At 42.0% G+C, this 18,402-nt stretch overlaps 2 protein-coding genes across 2 annotated transcripts; one reads left to right on the top strand and one right to left on the bottom strand.

Annotated features, from left to right (window-relative positions):
* Nucleotides 1-331: 331 nt before the first annotated feature.
* Nucleotides 332-13,377, top strand: LOC126539555 (proteasome assembly chaperone 3-like). The gene is made up of 4 exons (XM_050186436.3): nucleotides 332-639; nucleotides 723-824; nucleotides 3,323-3,406; nucleotides 11,082-13,377. Exons 1-4 carry the CDS (start codon nucleotides 553-555, stop codon nucleotides 11,268-11,270), a joined length of 462 nt encoding a protein of 153 aa, XP_050042393.1. The 5' UTR covers nucleotides 332-552; the 3' UTR covers nucleotides 11,271-13,377.
* A 226-nt stretch (nucleotides 13,378-13,603) lies between these two features.
* LOC126539556 (tax1-binding protein 3 homolog) lies at nucleotides 13,604-17,333 on the bottom strand. Its single transcript, XM_050186438.3, has 4 exons — nucleotides 17,150-17,333; nucleotides 16,764-16,892; nucleotides 16,625-16,702; nucleotides 13,604-16,304 (listed from the first exon to the last, which is right to left on the bottom strand). Exons 1-4 carry the CDS (start codon nucleotides 17,192-17,194, stop codon nucleotides 16,194-16,196), a joined length of 363 nt encoding a protein of 120 aa, XP_050042395.1. The 5' UTR covers nucleotides 17,195-17,333; the 3' UTR covers nucleotides 13,604-16,193.
* Between the last annotated feature and the right edge of the window lie 1,069 nt (nucleotides 17,334-18,402).

Below are 18,402 nucleotides of genomic sequence, written 5' to 3'. Positions count from 1 at the left end.
GAAACCTGGTAAGCCGAAAGCTTAGGTTCGCATAAACGATGCACATCGAACGGAAAAGTGAAGTCCTTACGATAGCTTACACTCTACGCAAGCCACAAGCTCAAAACGTAAACGATCCACATCTCCATGCACTTGTTTGAACTTGCCATTCTGCCGCCAGAACCAAAGACGGATGTGACATCATAGACGCAAGAGAAGGCTCAAGCATTTGTGAGAAACTCTATGGGCTCAAGGATGCGACATACCGGACGTGACGTTTAGGTAAACGTACCGCTCCGTACCGCTTGCGTTCCGTCGACCGAGCGAACGTCTCGGTCTCGCGTTCGAAGACAGCCAAGTAGCCAAGCCGAGTCCTAAAGTAAAAGCACATTTAGAGTCATGGATGTTTAGAGTGTAGCACATTTAGAGTGTAGCACTCTAGCACATTGCCGTTGTTGTCATTGTTTCGAAGGAAGTTTAGGTGTTCTGTGGCAAGTGCCTGTACGATTAGCGTTGACTTTATTTTGTAGCATCGCATTTAGTTGTGCTTTCAAACTTCACCGCGGCAAAACAATGGACGCTGCGAAAGCGGAAAGCATCGACTCTGACAGTAGCCTTGTCTTTCGTTCAATCCCCAGCGGTTTCATACCGAGCATCGTCGTAAGTACAAAAAGTATACACAGTTTATTCACGTACTGGTCACACATTACATTCTTCTGCGCATATATATGTCTGTTTTTCAGGCGTCTGTCAGCATTGAAGGTTGTAATACCGACATATCCATCATGGAGTTTACGGACAAACTGTTTGTCGTGATTTCCCAATACAAGAAACTCGGAACCCTCGTAAGTATTTTGTCCTTCCTCTTGAGGGGAAGCTCGTGCGAGCGAAAAAGCGTTGTTTGAATATAGACGAGGCTGTCGCAGCAACAGTGGTATGTAGAAGTGAACACTGCGCGCCTGCATTAGTGTTGCTTTCTCCTTAGCAGTGTCCGCTCAAGCTATGTTGTGTGTTCGTAGGTTCGGCGTCTGTTTGGGCTTTTGAGGATTCTGCATACTCGTGCAGAAACCTCTCCTGTCTTCATCTGAGTGTGCGCTTGTTTTTAAGCATTTCAACAAGTAAATCGTGACTGCCTCACCAGATCTGCGGCAGCCTCGTGCAGGCTGAAACATTCAAACACCTCTAGAATTATGTGCTTAGTAAGCCTCAGCTCCCTTGGAGATTTGCTAAATTCATCGTGACCTAGGGAATAATTCAGGTTGTCCTGCAGCACCACTAAGAATGTGGAATACGTTAGTTATCAAAGGGCACTGTCCCACAAATCTTTTTGAGCAACCTCTTTTTTTTTTTTAATTATTATTAAAGTTCATGTGGATGAAGTTATCGACAACCATGTGTTACCTGTGCCATGCCATGACGACCTTACTATGTTTTTGTTCTTGGCGCTCTGGGACTAGTCGCCACACAAAGTGATGCCCATGCTGTTTCTATAGGTGCAGTTCATCCCTGCCAAGCTTTAGTGCCACCATCAAATCAGTGATGAGCTTTCTGCTTTGTTTTGCAAGGCCTTCTTGCTTTTTGCGATCTTTTTAACCTCACTTGAGCATCGGTCAGCAAAATAAATGAAACTCATTCATACTCTATTACAGTAGAGAGCATGTCTCAAGCCTGTCTCAAGTGTATTCAAGCTTGCCAATATTCTACTCAGCCGAGCTCATTCAGACTCGTACTCGCCAAAATTCTTCTGAGCCGAACTCGCTTGTGATCACTCGCTTCTACAAACATGCACTGCCATGCGCTCACTTACACACTCTTCTGCTCAGGCTCGCATGTACAGTGCTCAGCGATTGAAACGTGATACCCCGACAGCATGGCAGCCGGCACCTTTTTGCGCCACTGTTGGACGCTGGTGACATTGAGTTGATGCACTTTTGTGTCACACGAAAACAAGTCGTTTTGATGCACTGAGAAGCAATTGGGCCCCCTCGGCAATCACTCAATGCTCACTGGTGGTGCAAGAATCGCTGACCGCCATACTGTCCAAGTATCGTGTTTTGATCACCGACCGCTGTCTTTGGTCATGCTCATAACTCGGCAGTGTTTGCTGATAATCTAACCAGGATGTCAAACTGGAGGTTTCATTCAGGCTCAATGCACTCCGATTTCTTTATTGTTCACGTATTGGTTCAGCTTAGTCCACTTTTTCTAGCCTCATAACAATGCGTTGCCCAGCACAGTTGGCTTGCCTGCATCACACATATGCAGGTTTTGTCAGAAGGAGGCAAAAATTACCTGGACATGGGAGAAAGCAATCAATGTGTTTACATGAATGCCAGTTAATGAATTTTAATGTTATGCAGCCACAGCAGGCCCACACATAGAGCCATATTAGCAGGCAGTAGTGTCGGTAGCTCTAGTGTGTGGCAGGAGGTAAAGCACACGTCGTATGCTCTGCACTCCCTCCCCGTATTTGCCTTTATTTTATGTGTACAATCATAGCTGCATGATCTATGCCCCATGCTCATTTGTTTGCAATTTGCAGGCTTGGTAAGGGCCTCTTAAAACCCATGCCTGGCTTCTGATGTGCCTCAAAAAAAAAAAAAGACCATATTTTGTGCGGCTGTTATTCCCTATATAATATGTGTGGAAATCTGAGCCGCATACTGATTCTATCATTGCATCCTTAGTCTGCCCCAGATTTCGAAAGCCTCGCTCACTTGTGGTCAGGACCTAATGCTAGGTCTGGTGTGTTACTAAATATTTTCACCTGTCTTGTAGAGCTAGGGATGTCACTGGTGCGCCGCAATAGGTCTTCAAGACAGCTTCGGCCATTCACTGTGACAGATTGAATCATTCGACAGAAGATGTTCAGTGCTCAAGAAACGAAGATCAGTTTTGCTGATTAAAGCAGCGAAATCGCAACATGCTATGCCGCAGGTCACTAACCAGCTGTTAGCAAATGGCAAAACTAGTCTTTATATTCATAAGGATGATTCAGAAGAGAGTACTTGTTGCAGTTTTGATGAGTGGCCCCTTCTAGCAGGTGAACTACAAGTGTTTGATGGATGGCTCTACAAATGAGCATCGGGAACAGACCAGCGTTCTTACTCTCGTTTTTCTCTCTCCCTCATGAAATATAGTTCGATATATGTTGTAATATTTTGATATCAGTGATTGGCCATTTGTGCTAGTATTTTTTCTCTATGACTGTACCTCTGCAGTTGTGGTGTCACAATGTCTCACATATGTATTTAAGACTCCTGTATGTCTTTATCATGCCTCTTAAAAGGCTGCAGAAATCAATAAATAAAACAGTTATTTCCTTATATGGTTCATGTTCCAGGTGCTCATAACAAAAGACGCCGCAAACTGCGACAACCCCCAGAAGCTTGTGTACACCACGAAAGTGCTGTTCGGAAAGGACGAGGTAACCTATGAGCAATGTACTTTAGTTCTTGTCAACCATACTTGAGCATAAAAGGCTTGATCATAACGGTCTGCAGTGGTGTGACATAATATATTGCTCTGTGCCTTCAATATATAAACATTGGCCCAGGAAATACCAGTTTTCTAAAACCCTGCATTCAACAAGACCATGAAGCTACCAATCAACCCTCAGGTGGTATAGCCATCAACATGGAGTGAGGCACCATTGTTAATAAAATTTAATACATAAGTAATAAAAGTTAATAAATGTCGTATCATTAAAATGTAACTTTGTGTTCACTGTACATTGGACAGTCAGCAGAACTATTTCTACTGTTAGTTTATTTTTCTTGGCAGTGAATTGTGAAACATACTCTGTAGATAGGCTGTTGAAGGTTTTATTTTACCAGGTAGCATTTGTGTTATAACGCAGGCTCATACGCTTCTTCATAAAGCTCGGGAAAAGTGTTTTGCGTATATCTAGCACTCTACTCTGGGGCTAAGTCTTCGACGGACAGGAAAGAGGCTCTCTTAATTGCCAGAAAGTCGGCCATTTGGTTGCCAGCGGCACTAGTGTGACCTAGTGCGTGTTACTCCACAAAGGAGTGGAATAAGGGGTTTCTTCCAAATAGCTCAGGTTTATGGAAACTTTGTGAGGCTGCACGGAGGAATGCAGAAGTAAGAAAGAGCGTGGCAAATGTTAACAACAGTATAGAGGCGATAAAAGCCCATACAAGGAGGGGTTCTCGCATAGGCATAATTACAGTACACAGTAGACTTCTGTATACATATATCTCGCAATGCCCACTGCACATACCTGCGCTTACCAGAAGTTTTCTTGCTGCCATAACTTGCAGTTCTCGGGAGATATTTGAACATGGCTGGAAAGCCCTGTGCGATGCTTATCCACTTCGCCAACTGAAGTTTTGTGGTAGTAGTGGTCGACAGCAGTGCTTATTCAGTGACTAAAATTTCACCCAGGTTCATTGTCTCACGATGTGAATAGCATGTTTCTTTTAAAGCTTGTGTTAGTTAACACGCAGCAGCTACGCAAAGTGCTCTTACCAATTATTTTTCTTCTTGTGGTGGTTAGCCAGCAAGGACGTATATTGTCAGAAGGGCGCTTCACATTATTTGAGCTTGACATTCCCAAATTGTGACACTTTTGTGTATAGATGCAGTAGTACTCATGTGTTTACATTTTGGCAGTCCTTAAACTGGGAAATTAATCTGCATGTATTGCAATATGAAATACCGGTATGCATTGAAGTTTCCTTATTGACTTGTATTTGCACAAAGGAACCTGTTTGTCAATTGTTAATGTGAGAGACGCTCAGCAGCACTTGGAAGCAGTAAACTTTGTCACTTTCAACTGGTCGTTTTTGAGTGCTATAACAGTTTCATGAAACAAAGTTGTTACATGGTTTTTGCTACAGTGTGCCTGTTGTCTGCATACATCTTAATTGATTTGTTAAATGAGCTTAAAGGTGCACATAAATGCATGGAAATGACCAGTCAAATGTGTGATCTGTAGGAATGTTGACTTTATATGCATTCTATGACCATGCGAGGCATTGGTTATACTTTCATCCGTACTCTTCTTTTGATGTAGAAAGTGGTAGAAATAAATAAGTGAACAGATTGTATCATTTCAGTTTCAGTTTATTGTTCATTCAAGATACATAGTTGGTTGTTAGTAGTATACAGGTGAGGGTCCCGAAGTCAAACGTCTGCAGCAGGACCCTCGGTTAACAAGAATATTAGTACAAAATGATAATTGGTACAGCAGTGTAAAATTATGCAATCTACAGGTAAATGAAAAGTGAACGAAGTTGTGGAAAGGAATAAATTCGATTCTTAGCAAGGAGTCATACATGTAAAATAAAAAAATTTTTGCATTATCAATCAAAATTGTTTAAACCTATTTAACAAATGAAGTACGCACTTTATATACAAAGTAATTTAATCAGGACAACTAGTTATACAAAATGAAATTTTAAGTTCATATTTGAAAGCATGCAAAGATGTTGATTATTTAAGGGCACAGGGTAAGTGATTCCACAATTTGATCGCCGAGAAGGAGGATGTCATTTTGCCATTGTTCGTGCTGCATTTAGGTAATAGAACGTGAGCAATTTGTGAGCAACCTGGAGTCTCTTAATTGAAATTCGAGCTGTTTGTTAATTTGAATAGAGTGGTAAGTAAATGAAATTTAAACGAGTCAGATATAGGCAGAATGAAGTTAGCCTGAAAGTGCGGAGGAGTCTTAGAGTAAAAAGAACAGTTGGTAATAATGCAAATGGCCTGGTTCTGAATGTGCTGTATGGATGGAAGGTGACAGTTATATGTATTTCCCCACGAAGTAATGTCATATGTGATGCGACTATGTATGAAGGCAAAGTATAAAGACAATAAGGCATGAACAGAAAGAAATGGACAAGATTTAATGAGAGCTCTTATACCAAAAGCAGTTTTTGTTTAACATAAGCAATATGATATGATCATTAAACTTCAAGTCCAGGTCTGATTTTATGCCAAGGAAAGTTACAATAAACTGCTGGGATTAAATGGTGGTTTATGGATACTTATGGTAGATAACGGAAAACTTTTTGAGGCATATTAAAAATCGTGAACTGAGTTTTAAGTAGGTTCAAAATTAGGTTGTTTGAACAACACCATTGAATAACTTTGGTCAATTGTGTATTCTTCTTTGCTGCTGGCGTAAATTTTTCGCAGGAGCGTAATTGTTAACACATTGTTTTTGTAAATGTTTAAAATGTTTTGCACTAGGTTAGAGCAATATTAGCTCTTTGTTTGGCTGGTTAAGCTCCGCGCCAACAGGTGGCTGGACCGTGCAGACCGATCAATCTCCTTACGTACATCTACTCTAAAGTTCCTTCATCAGCTTGAGTTTATGCCTCCACCCATCCATCGAAATGCCCAAATTACTTGTGGTTACCGGAATACCAGACACGTTCGGCACTGTGACAGAATGCTCTCAACGCACGCTGCTCCGCACGCTGAATCGTGTCAATGTCAGTCGATGAAACAGGGCATTCATTTACTCCTTCAATGGTTTTCAAAATCACTGTGCAATCCTCCCCTTGTGTACAAGGGACACCTTTCATTTTGATGTTATTCAGCCTACTGTATTGCTACATATCTGCAATCCTCTTGGATAGATGTTCGTTTTTGGTTCTCATCATTTTGTTTGAATTGACCAATTCAACAGACGAGTGTACTGAATCATATTGGTCACTCATGAAACGCACACTGTCAACAAGTGAACCAAGATTACAAAGACCCTGACCTTCTAGCTTTTTGGAAATTTTAGACACAAGATCATCAACAAGGTCATCCAGTTTAGCATGAAGCAGGGACTCAAGGTGCTGAATTTTCTTGGCAAGTTCAGTAGTAGTAGATAGACTGCTTAGCAAGCAAAAGCACAAGGCAACACTTATGAACAACAGCCACAGGCGAGTATGCAACATGGATGAAAATAATAGTATGCAAGTATGTAAACCAACCTGTAGCGGAGAGAACAGATTCTTAGTAGACATCCAATTCCTGCAGCCGCTGCCCAAAAAATGTCTGGGTCGCTCCCTTATATACCCTCCGACGCAGCTAGTGCAAGCGTAATGGTGTCGTAGGGCAGAAATGCAGCCCAGGCAAGCAACAGAATGCTAAAGGCCGCACAATGCAACCATAGCAAAGGCGATGACAATGTTCCGGTAGTCACGTAGCGCAGGTGCAGTTGGCCACAGGAGAAAGCGCAGCAGGGTGGCATGTGCAGGCATGTGTAGCTGCGCACGGTAGAATGCTGCATTGCAGGGACCACTTGCTCGACAGCACCAGTCTGTAGTGGAGAGAACAGATTCTTAGTAGGCATCCAATTCCTATGACCGCTGCCCATGAAGGTAGATGTGGTTAGCACTATCAAGCAGCAAATGAGCAGTGCTTCAGATTATTGCTTGCATTTCTTGAGTTGTGAATACTATTTGATATTGTTAGATTTAATAACTGCTTCTCTCACTTGTTTGACTAATCTTAAGCATCAGGCACTGAACCACTGTTTCCTTTTCTGTAATGTGTTGATGTTTTCACCTCTTTCACAACGTAACTGCGCCCGCTAACATAACAGTGCCACATTCCATGCTTTGTTACCTTTCACTTAATTTTTACAAGATGCAGTGTTTCAAGAAATAAAATAGTCTTAAAAAAACAGTTTCTTACCTGTCTTTCTGTCCGGCTTATTTATTAGTCCTAAACATGCATTCCTGCAGCCAGCTGTTGTCTTTCCAAAGATGTAAACATTTGAGAGGAAGCTTTAGCTCGGCAGCTCCTATCCAACTATATGGAAATGTAGAAATCGTTTTTCCCTTCAACCACTGCACCAATTTCAATGAAATCTGTGTCAAAAAAGAAAAGTTAAAATCCAGTGACTGCAGGAAGTGAACATTTTGTTTAGCCTGTCAATTTTTCTAAAGATAGTCTTAAAAAATCTCATCATGTCATCACATCACACATCATAGTCTAACATGCCACATACGCCGATTTGGGACACATGGTACAAATGCGCGTGTGCTGATGTAAAATTCTTGTGAGATAGCATTCCATGAGAGGTACTCTTTAAGTTAGTGTACGACAAAAATAATTTCAGGGATTCTTTAAGCATGCCAAAAACAACAAAATATGTGTTTCAACCCTTTGAGGGTCAAAGACATAAATATACAGTGCCTTGAACAAGTCCCAAATGGATGATGCCGTTTGTCCACGGTGCTGTTTGTATGTTTGAAAAACACATCACTTTTTCAGCTCTTTGTTGCTCAGCAAGTACTGTCACCCTGTGTGGACAGAAGGAATTTTGTTTTCATTCTATGGTTTCTTTATGCCGGCGTTTCAGCTTCCGCACGCACACAAGTGCGCTTTGATTATTTGTGGTTTTCTCTTGCAGGTTGTGTCCATTCGTTGTGTTCATAAAAATTGATGTCTGTCTGTTTTCTAATCTCTCAAAGGGGAGCAATTACATCTGTTCACAGATGGGTGCTAGTATATACGAACGTTGCTGCCATGCCTGCATTTCTTTTTCTTGATCCTCCAGAAAACTGTTAGCCCCTCATTAGTGATGGGATAATGGTTAACTGCAAGTTTCTGACTCGTTTGGTTTATCTGACAGGGGCACAACCATTGAGTTGTCTTGCGTGCACTCACATACACAATTCAATTACACTGTGGGCATGTGCGCCAGTTCTACTGCAATTTAGTCAAGCGGAGATTTCTCCGATACAGACTACTGCCCAAGCACCTAATCCGACTATTGGCCTCGAGCTCCACCACTGGAAAAGCTGGCGCCACCGTCGGCGTGACGTGCTATTAGGGATCGTGTGGACATAGCGGCCACGTCGGCTGCTTCGGGAGCGCCGAAGCGAGCTGAAAACGAGTTTAAATTCCCTCGTACGCTGCGGTCCTCATTTAGTGGCGAGATTTTCCCGCTTCGTGTGTCTCCTTTTCAACGATTGAAAGCACTACATTACATAGTGGCTGCCTTTGAAGGCGTGCTACATGGCAGGCTACTGCTCGGTGCCGCAGTGCCGAACGTACGCAACGGAGCCCGATGTCAGCCTTATTCATACATAGCCGCAGGACAAGAAGCTGCGTGAAGCTTGGCTCGCGAAACATAAAACTGGCAAACAGTCATTGGCTACAACTCGGGTATGCAGCAAGCACAGACACGAGGAAGATTTCTGCTACGGCGCCGGGTCTGCGATGTTCGAAAAACGCGCAATGAGACGCTCGCCCGAGTCCGCTGCCCGACTAATGTCATGACGGTTTGGTCTATGAACTTGTCGATGCTATAGATACCGGCAAGTTCACTGGAGTGGAAAGAGAGCGGTAAGAGGCACATTAAAAAAAAGCATTGCATATGGTCATGTTCGTATTATGAATTAATGCACTGGCTTACAAAAAAAAAGCAGCGGGAAATCGCGCACTGAGAACACTGATAAACATATAGTGCTACGCAACTCGAGAAATAATATTGAAACGTCCAAGAATTTAGAAAAAGAAAGATTGAATCGTCGCGACTGCACATCACAGTCCCCGTAGGCCTCGAAGTCTTTACAATGAAATTATTTTTTAACAACTCTGATAGCGCCCATGCAACAATGGTTGCTTGTATACTGTCAAATGCTCATATTCTGTGGCCTAAAGCTCATGGCACAGTGCGAAAACGCGCACGTGGTGAAAGCGAAACAGTGCGTGGGCAAACATGCAGACGCAGTCGGTCGCGGCAAAACTGTGCGATGGCTGCATTGAGGCTTCATTCTATTACGCTCCATTTAGTTATACAAACACTATAAGAACATATTTCACGTAGTTTGCTCTCAGCATTTGCCTACCTTTCGCGCAAGAAGCCGAATCGGGAGACTCCATCGCGGCGACCGCGCGCAGTGACGTTCACTGTAAGTAGAAAAGCCATCAGATTCATTTATAATAGGTACAACCGTAATGATTCTCCGACAGAACTCCTCGATAAAGCTTGTCTCCCGACTATTTACAAGCGTGCGAAATACTTACGTCTCAAGTTTCTGTTCCACCTCCTTAACGGGGTCTACAAATTAAACAGTGGTGCATATGTATCTTTCACTGAGCAGCGAAACACTAGAACTAAACATCATAAACATTTAATTGAATACAGGTTCCACACAGACACATTCAGGTATTCTTTCTTTCCCCAGACAATCAGAGACTGGAATTCATTGCCTAGTGATATCATAATTTGCTCACCTGACGATTTCCTTCCTATGATGGAAAAATATGTCTATGAATGCGCATCTTGATTTACCAGTATCGCCTGCAGACCCCGCATTTTTTGGTTTTGATGTACTTTTTTGTTGTTTATCTTATGCTTCTGTATTTCTGTTCATTAACCTTTAAACTGACTCAGGAAGGTCACACCCTTTGTTGTATTACCCAACTACGTCTACTTGTAAACCACAATACTAACAAGTGTATAAGTTTGTCATTCTTATTTTGATGCAATGTATCTTCCCATGTCCTGCAACAGCCTCAAAATGGAGGCTAGCAGTATGTATGAAATAAATAAATAAATAAATATTCGGTAAAGAGATAGCGTCTGTAAACGATTATGTGCTTTTAGTTTGCCCAAGATTATTATTTAGACAGTAAAAAACTCTCGTTTCGAAAGTACTTACAGAAATATTTGGGAGAGCTCCCGCGTGGTGTTTTCAGTGAGCGCTGACAGCAACACCTATGAGGAGCGCGCCGCGTGATCCCTCATACTACACCAGCGAGGCGCTTCCAATAGATGGCGACTCCCTAATTCCTCGCCGCCAATACCTGTTTCAATGTATCTGCTTATATTTATTATAAGTACTTATGCAAGGCCATCTGTGTTCATGAATAAACAATGCATGTTTACCTACAGAAAATACTTGTCACTTTATGGTCACTGTAAAAAAATAGCGCTAATTTTTTTCAATATTGGCCAGTCTGAGGATTTTCAATCTGCAATGAAGATTTCTCTGAAGGGTTGCATTTGGGGAAAAAAATGACCCACAGAGTTAATTTCTGTCTTGGTCACCACGAGTTTTCTTGTTTTTTGCTTTTGCTCTTTTGCTGTGTGCATGTTACCAGTGCCGTTCTTGTTCTTTCAGGCAGAGGTAGATGCAACTGCCAAGCTCATAGCAATGACAATCAAGTCCTCAAAGACTGTTCTCCTAAGCCTTGCCTTGAAGAAGTTCTCACCAACAATTGTGCGAAGCATTGCAGCAGCTGTGGCCACCCAACTTGTGTCCTTCAATTCTCCAGTGCACCAGAATGTAATACCTGGTACCAGCTCGTGACTGTGACGCTTTTGTGTACATTAACCGTACAAGCTCTTGACAGGTGCTTGTATGGTTGTTGGTGCGAGTGAAGAATGTTCATCTCTGAACAGCAGACAAAGTCGCCACTTCTAGCAACTGTTGTTGAGCATTTTAACTGTAGCTCACTGGAGACTACTGTATAGAACAAGGATTTGATCATGGATGTGAAATCAACAATGTTGTGTGCTTCAGGAAGACAAGATTCATCATGCAATGAAGAGCTTTGAAGTTATTATCCATGTAGAGGAATGTGGGCACTAGAGTGGAAGTCTTAGCCAAATGCAATGTCTGACACAGCAGAGAAGCTGAAAAGTCAAGAAATGAATAGTTATGCAGAGTTACCACGGTGATGCGTCAGCCGAGTTTGATGCTTAACATTATGGCCTGGTGTAGTGACTGGCCAATTAATAGTGTTTTTTGTACTATGCAAGATTTTTTATGGCAAGACTGTGAGCATGGCGCACACAGTGTTCTTGCAAAGGAGTTTTAAGGCGAGGCAGACGATTTTTGATATTCATTTAAGTTAACAAAAGATCATTATCATTTTATTTGAACCTTGGAGGCAGTTTATAGAGCTAATTTGGAGGCAGTCACATTTTTACGCACAGATATTTTTTTTTTTCTTTACTGCTAAAATTCTTGCCCAAGTTGAGATTATTATCATTGAATTTCTATGCTCAATCCAGGCAATTTTAAATGTGTGTGCACTAGGAGAGTTGGGAAGGCAGCCCCATGACGAAATGTATGACGAAACTTGAAGGCTAAGCAGTTAGCTCGTGCTTGTGAGATGACTTGCCAATTCATCTGGCAAGCATCTGCCATGATGTGCCATGATTCATACTTCATGCACTTTGTCATCGGGTGTTTATGACATAGTAGCGGGAATGCCTCAGTAGCATGCTCAGTTTCGATATTGTTTGCATTGAGCTTATGAATTTTATATTAACGTTTTGAATTAGGTGCAACTTTCAGGATTAAAAAAAAAAAATTCGGCTGCTTCCAAATTTGCTATGTAAACATGCCCCCGAGGTTCCATTAATAAGTTAATGAACTTTTTTTTGTCTCGGCGGCAATGTCTGCCTGACTTTACAAATTCTCAGCAAAATTGCCACGCGCGCTGTGCTCAGTCTTCAAAAATACACCCTATATATTTATTGGCTTGTAATAGTGCAACTACTGCAGGTAGCACCAGGTTAACGTCTGTGCAGATGATGGCCACATTGCAACAGCTCTTTGGCCAAATTACTTAGAAAAAATTTGTACAAGCTCCACTTGAAGTAAAGCATACTTTCTGCTGCAAGAGTTGTTACTGCATAAGGGGATAGGTTGTTTAAAAAGCATGTAGAGAAGCAGATTTCTTGCATAATGACCTAAAATGGTACAGAACACACCTTCATATTTGAGTGAATCTGTAATTGTCTTAAAAGCTACACAATTATCCACAGTTCATATGAACATGTCGTACCGGCAACAGCTGTGGTGTTTTAAGATTTTATTCTAAAAGGCATTCTCACAATAATATGAGGCACTGCCTAATTGCTTGGGTGTCGAGATGACTTTTGAGTTTATGTGATGATACATTGAAGACTCACTTAGAATGAGTGCCAGTACATTTTATTCAAGCACTGCTAGGCCAGTGTGATGGTCCAGTGAATCTCCTTGCAAGAACAGCTGGTTTGATGGACTCACTGGTGCACTTGAAGCCATCCACGTGGTTGCACCTAAGCCTACACTGCTACCTTTACATCGCTATTACAGTGCATAAACATTCCTTGGTGCGAGTTGTTTCTGCCACATGGGTGTCATTGGTACCGCTGGAGGCTCTGAACGTTTGCATCTGCTTGACCAAGGTGCTTCCTGAAAGATTATGCTGCCACAGTTGCCCGATGTTTTCATGTGACCTAGGAGTGCTGGTCCTTGCTGCTGTGCAGGAAATGCCACATGAATTCATTTAAATTTTACTACTCAGACAGACATCTTTTGATATCATGGTGTCCATTGAGGTGTGCTCACTTTTGCCAAGTGAGATAGTAGGGGGTGGCATGCAGGTAAATGCCATAATTAAAGAGGTCCATCTACCATGCCACTTCACTTGCATGTGTTTTCTTTTCCACCTGTTCTAGCACATGCCCCAAACAAGAGGCTTTGCACAAGCGCTCAAGTCTAGGAATAGGCAGACATGAATTTGTGGGATGGTGTGTAGCTGTTGTTTCCCATTATTGGTTCATCATAGAGGCTTTTGTTATGACTGTATAGATGGCCCAAGTTCTGAACAGGTAACAATAGATCCAACAATTTTTCATACAATAACCTCAGTCAAACAACCAAGTTTTATTTCCTTCGAAAACAGTAATTTCTCAGAGGCATCTATAAGAATGTGCTGGAAAAGAAGTTTGAAAGTGATCACATAAGATGGAGAGCAGTTTCCAAAGCGAATCGAAAAATGATGGAAAAATACAAAAAGCTAGGGGCATGAAGTTTAGTTACCACCGTAATTCTGGTAGTCTAATATAACTGGAATGTAAATATGCACTCATAGTGCAAATGTTGCTCATAATGTCCAAAAACAAACGATGATAATAATAATAAAAACCCTAAGTATTTTCACAATACAGCACAGCAACCAACACAGACTGACTAACAGGGCTATATAATGTATACAATATGCATTCTTTGTATAATATGTCTATATATTAAAACTTTGGTGGCTCTACATGTAACACACAACACAACAAAGTTGCAGCTAATGCCAACACACCAATAAGCAACAGGTGAGCACTTTATCACCTATTAAAAGCAGTGTTGACGTAAAGCTACCCTTTCAACCATGCCTACTTAAACATACACCAAGGCAACAAGAATTGCATTTGGGCGCTTGCTATGCTGCTATAAGGTACGTTTTAACAGTTTTAGAAAGTTTCACATTCAAGTACACATTGTCCCACAACAGTAATGGTATTGAAGCTCATTTGCTTTCAAACGCACATGTGGAATATTTCATACACAGGATGTTCTTAACTGGAAATTAACCCAACTGTAATTACCATTTTCGTACAACAACTATACAAAGTGCAGTACTTCTTTATAATGCCTGTATATGGTAGATAAATCGGCGGTCATATGGGCAGTGCATTAGATACCTTGACGACCGAGGGCTCTCATAAAGGCAGTCACTGGAGAAAATGCAGACAGCCAGAACAGCACTTCCACCTTTTTCCTTCTACAGCACATAGAACTGAAATGCAGCGAAGGTGCTGCAGCATTGCGCATGGAAACAACCAGCACATCTCGTTCTGCATCATGGGGCAGTATTCTCAGACGATTGCTTTTGGGGATACTTTCACTGGCATGAATAGCAGTAGACTAATGGTGTCTACAACTGACACCATTCGTGGCACAGAGCCAAGCAGGTTGTCCTAGTAAAGCGCCAGGGGCACCGTCACCTGCAGGGGCCAATATGTCGGGTGCTAGTCGCACAAGTAGCCCTGAAAGTGATTGTCTGAGGATACCATCCCTAACATGTCAGTGGCAGCATAGGAATAAAATGATCAACATGAATCAGTATGCAGCCACATGGATGCAGCTGCATAACTTCCTTGAAGCTCAACAGCTAGATTTAATAATTTTGTCTGAGCTTGATCAAGACTTCCAACTTCTAAGTACCACTCTACTTTCTCATCTGAACCATTAAGAGGTAGCTGTGTGAAGCTGTTCCATTGTTGAAAGATTGCGAGGACTATGAACAAATGTTCTATGAGAAGAGCAGTTTTGACATCAACAGTACTAAGAGTAAGCATGTGCATTGCCCATTGTGAAGTCTTGATAACAAGTGGCAGTACTGCAATACATTTTTTTCACAACAATGGGGCTATTATACATTTTATCTGGAAGTATGGGTGGCTTGTAGAACAACTTCCCAAAATTTAGTAACTATGTTGGGCACATGGGTAGCTGGTTATATCATGTACCCTTGGCTGGAATTTGCATTACGCTGCAAAGTGTGTGTCATGGAATCTCTCACTATAATTATGGTTTTATTGATAGGATTTATCTTAAAACAGAGGGGCTATTTGAGATGTTGTGGAGCATTCTAGATTAATTTTGACCTCCTGACATCCTTTCATGAATGCCCAAAACATGTTACATAAATGCTTCTCCTTTTCACCTCCATTGGAATGCGGCAGCCAGGAATCGAGTCGTAGCCACTGCAGCCTGCGCTTGTCATGGTTTGATTTCACAGGTCAAGGCAGAAAGCAAGCAAAATGAAGAAAAGGTACTATAAGACTTATTACAAAACGTCTTGCCACTGCATCTAGACTGATGGCAAGACTGATGTACTTTGTTTTGTTGAGATCTGCAGAAGTGCAGCCTTGAAATGTGTACAATAGAACTGCAAAAAAAAAAAAAAAAAAAAACGTAACATAGAGGTGGGAAGCATTAGCATATATTTAAGTAACCAGGTGCACTTGAGGGGACAGCACCATGCAAGGTGCAAAATGCAGTGCACCCACAATTCCTTGTAAAATGTAATGGAGCACAAAAACTTATAAATTCTGCCTCCTTGTGCAAACATGATCCCTGAAAGTAGGCCAAAGTCCTATAAATAGTATCAGCTGCACTATTAAACACTATGTCAGTTGATTAAACTAAAACAGGTGAAGTGCCAAAAGTAAAGTAAAATGTCAAGGAGTGGCCAAGGCGTAGACACTGGTGTGACCAACAGTACACTACTAGCCTAAAATGAAGTACAGTATCACGATGCTCACGAGAACACAAAAATGAACACTGAGAAAATGACAAGCAATGAATATGTGATGTATCAGCTAAGAAATTGGAGAGAGTACTTTTTCAGAACTCAATGTCAGGATTTGGGAGTGCTCAACAGTTGTCCCAGAAAATTCTTCAGGAATGAGTCACTCCCTTCCTCGCTATCAGCATGTTGAGCACAGGGTGTTTCTTGATGTACTCGACAGCCTTCTTGTGCGTCACCATAGTAAAGTCGTAGCCGTTCACCTGGGAAGCGGGATCGATAATTGTGAAGCATGCATGAGCTTGATGACGTCCACCGTGCCACATTGCGATAAATAATACAAGACCAACTGAAGTCTATTTCGAGAAAGAATGTCATGAGCATCGCAATTCCTTCTGCGCGTGTGCAGGAAGTGATTCTAAACTCGTCAAAACGTGCAGCGAAAATCTTCGACACAGAGCACTTAGATAGGTTTACATTTCCGGGGTTTCGGCGTCTCTACGCGCAATCAGAAACGCTGGATATGCGATGCTACAGCCCTTCAGCAATTGTTACTCTGAGATCGTAAGTTATACTGCCGCACCTGCAGGATCTTGTCGTGCACTTTGAGACCGCACTTGGCTGCAGGGCTGCTCTCGTAAACTTCGGTTACGTAGATGCCCTGCAGTGGAAAAAAGTGCAAATTGACAGCTCTGTCGACACATGTGGTAGGACGTGCATACGTTATCGGTATATCCTTGCGGGCTACGTGTGAAGTCCTGATCGATGCCACCTCCAATCTTGAATCCGCATTTCATCACTTCCCTGCCTTCGGAGTCGATGCCAACCTCCTTTGCAAGCTTTATAGGGATCTGCAAAAGCAGAAGTGGTTTCCAAGAACTGCGATGAAGTGATCACGCGCACAAAGCTGAGAAAAGTCTTCGTGTAAATCGCGGCCAGACCACAAGGCGTTTTTTTATCAATTACCAAAACCAAAACATAGAGCATGCACGGCACAGGCACGAAATTTTTAGCCTCACTCGGAGTATTGACAGCTCCCGCAAGCATTTAGAGAACGGCTTTTGCGTCTGATTGACGAAACGGGTAGAAAATATTCGAGCAAACGTACACTCAAGCACTGCATAGCTGTGCCGGGCTGGTGCTGAAAGGCCATCGCCCTGGAGTCTCCACTCCGTCAATATTGAGGAGCAAAACAGCAAGGCACAAAAGCTTGACTGCACGGATCCCGTATCAAATGGAAGGGGCGGAAGAAACTCCGACCATTGCTCTGACAGAAGTGCGTACGGAAGTATTGGTCGGAATCGCACATTTCCCAACCAATAGCGGCGCGATATTGACAACGCTTATTGGCTCACAAAATTACGTCAGGTACGTGAAAATAGAGTACGCTAATTTTGTTGGCTAAAAGCGCGGGATATTTAAACGTTAGTATCCGTGACTCGCATGAAACAGGTTGATGAGGTGTGCCCACAGAACACATATATGAAACTTGCCAAGGTTGACGACTGGGCGTGTTGGTATAGCATATTAGACAACATTTTGACGAGACACACAGAAGAGACACACACCACAGAGCGCTACTTGCAACTATCGTTTTATTCCCTTGTCAGTGGAATAAATACAGGAAGATACTCAGGGGGGAGGACCGCCCTTCCCTCTTCTGTGTGTCTCGTCAAAATGTTGCGCAATCCAACCTCTAACATATATGAACTTGTGTGCCCTTGTCGAATGCGACAGAGTTCATTAATCTCATTGGACGAATTAAATGTACTGCACAAACAGGAGGACTGAAAGAGTGGCTGAGTCCATGGCATGAACAGAGCGAAACTAATAACGTGGTTTACAATGCATGGTAAATGTACCGGCTCCCATTTTCTTTTCTTCTTTCTTCCTTTTTGCTATATAACTCACTGGCGAACAATAGACCATTCTACATTCTATAAGTTGCAGGCATTGCAGCTTTATTTCATGCGACTACGACGAGCTTGTGATCATTTTTCAGCACATTTGGTATCGAGGAGCAAAAAAGGGACATGTGAATGGAAGCAAGGTAATGTTGACTGAGCACAAAAAGCAAACGCCGTGTGCAAACAACGAACTAACGAAGTATATATATATATATATATATATATATATATATGGTAAAGAGAAATTCTTCAGGCTACCTTTCAAACGTAAATAACTTCAGCTATATGCTCTATAAGATCACAAGCACAAGTATTTAATTTCAACAGAGAAGAAAGGAAACCGAGGGGTTCGATTTTTTATTACTCCTATCATAAGAATTGGAGAACAGACGCCAAGGACAGCATAGGTGACATTACTCGTACTTATTAATTGAATAAAAGAAATTATAAATTA

Source organism: Dermacentor andersoni, chromosome 11, assembly GCF_023375885.2.
Source record: "Dermacentor andersoni chromosome 11, qqDerAnde1_hic_scaffold, whole genome shotgun sequence".
NCBI lineage: Eukaryota > Metazoa > Arthropoda > Arachnida > Ixodida > Ixodidae > Dermacentor > Dermacentor andersoni.
The sequence above is the reverse complement of the archived record's forward strand: the minus strand, read 5'-3'. Positions and strand labels throughout refer to the sequence as shown.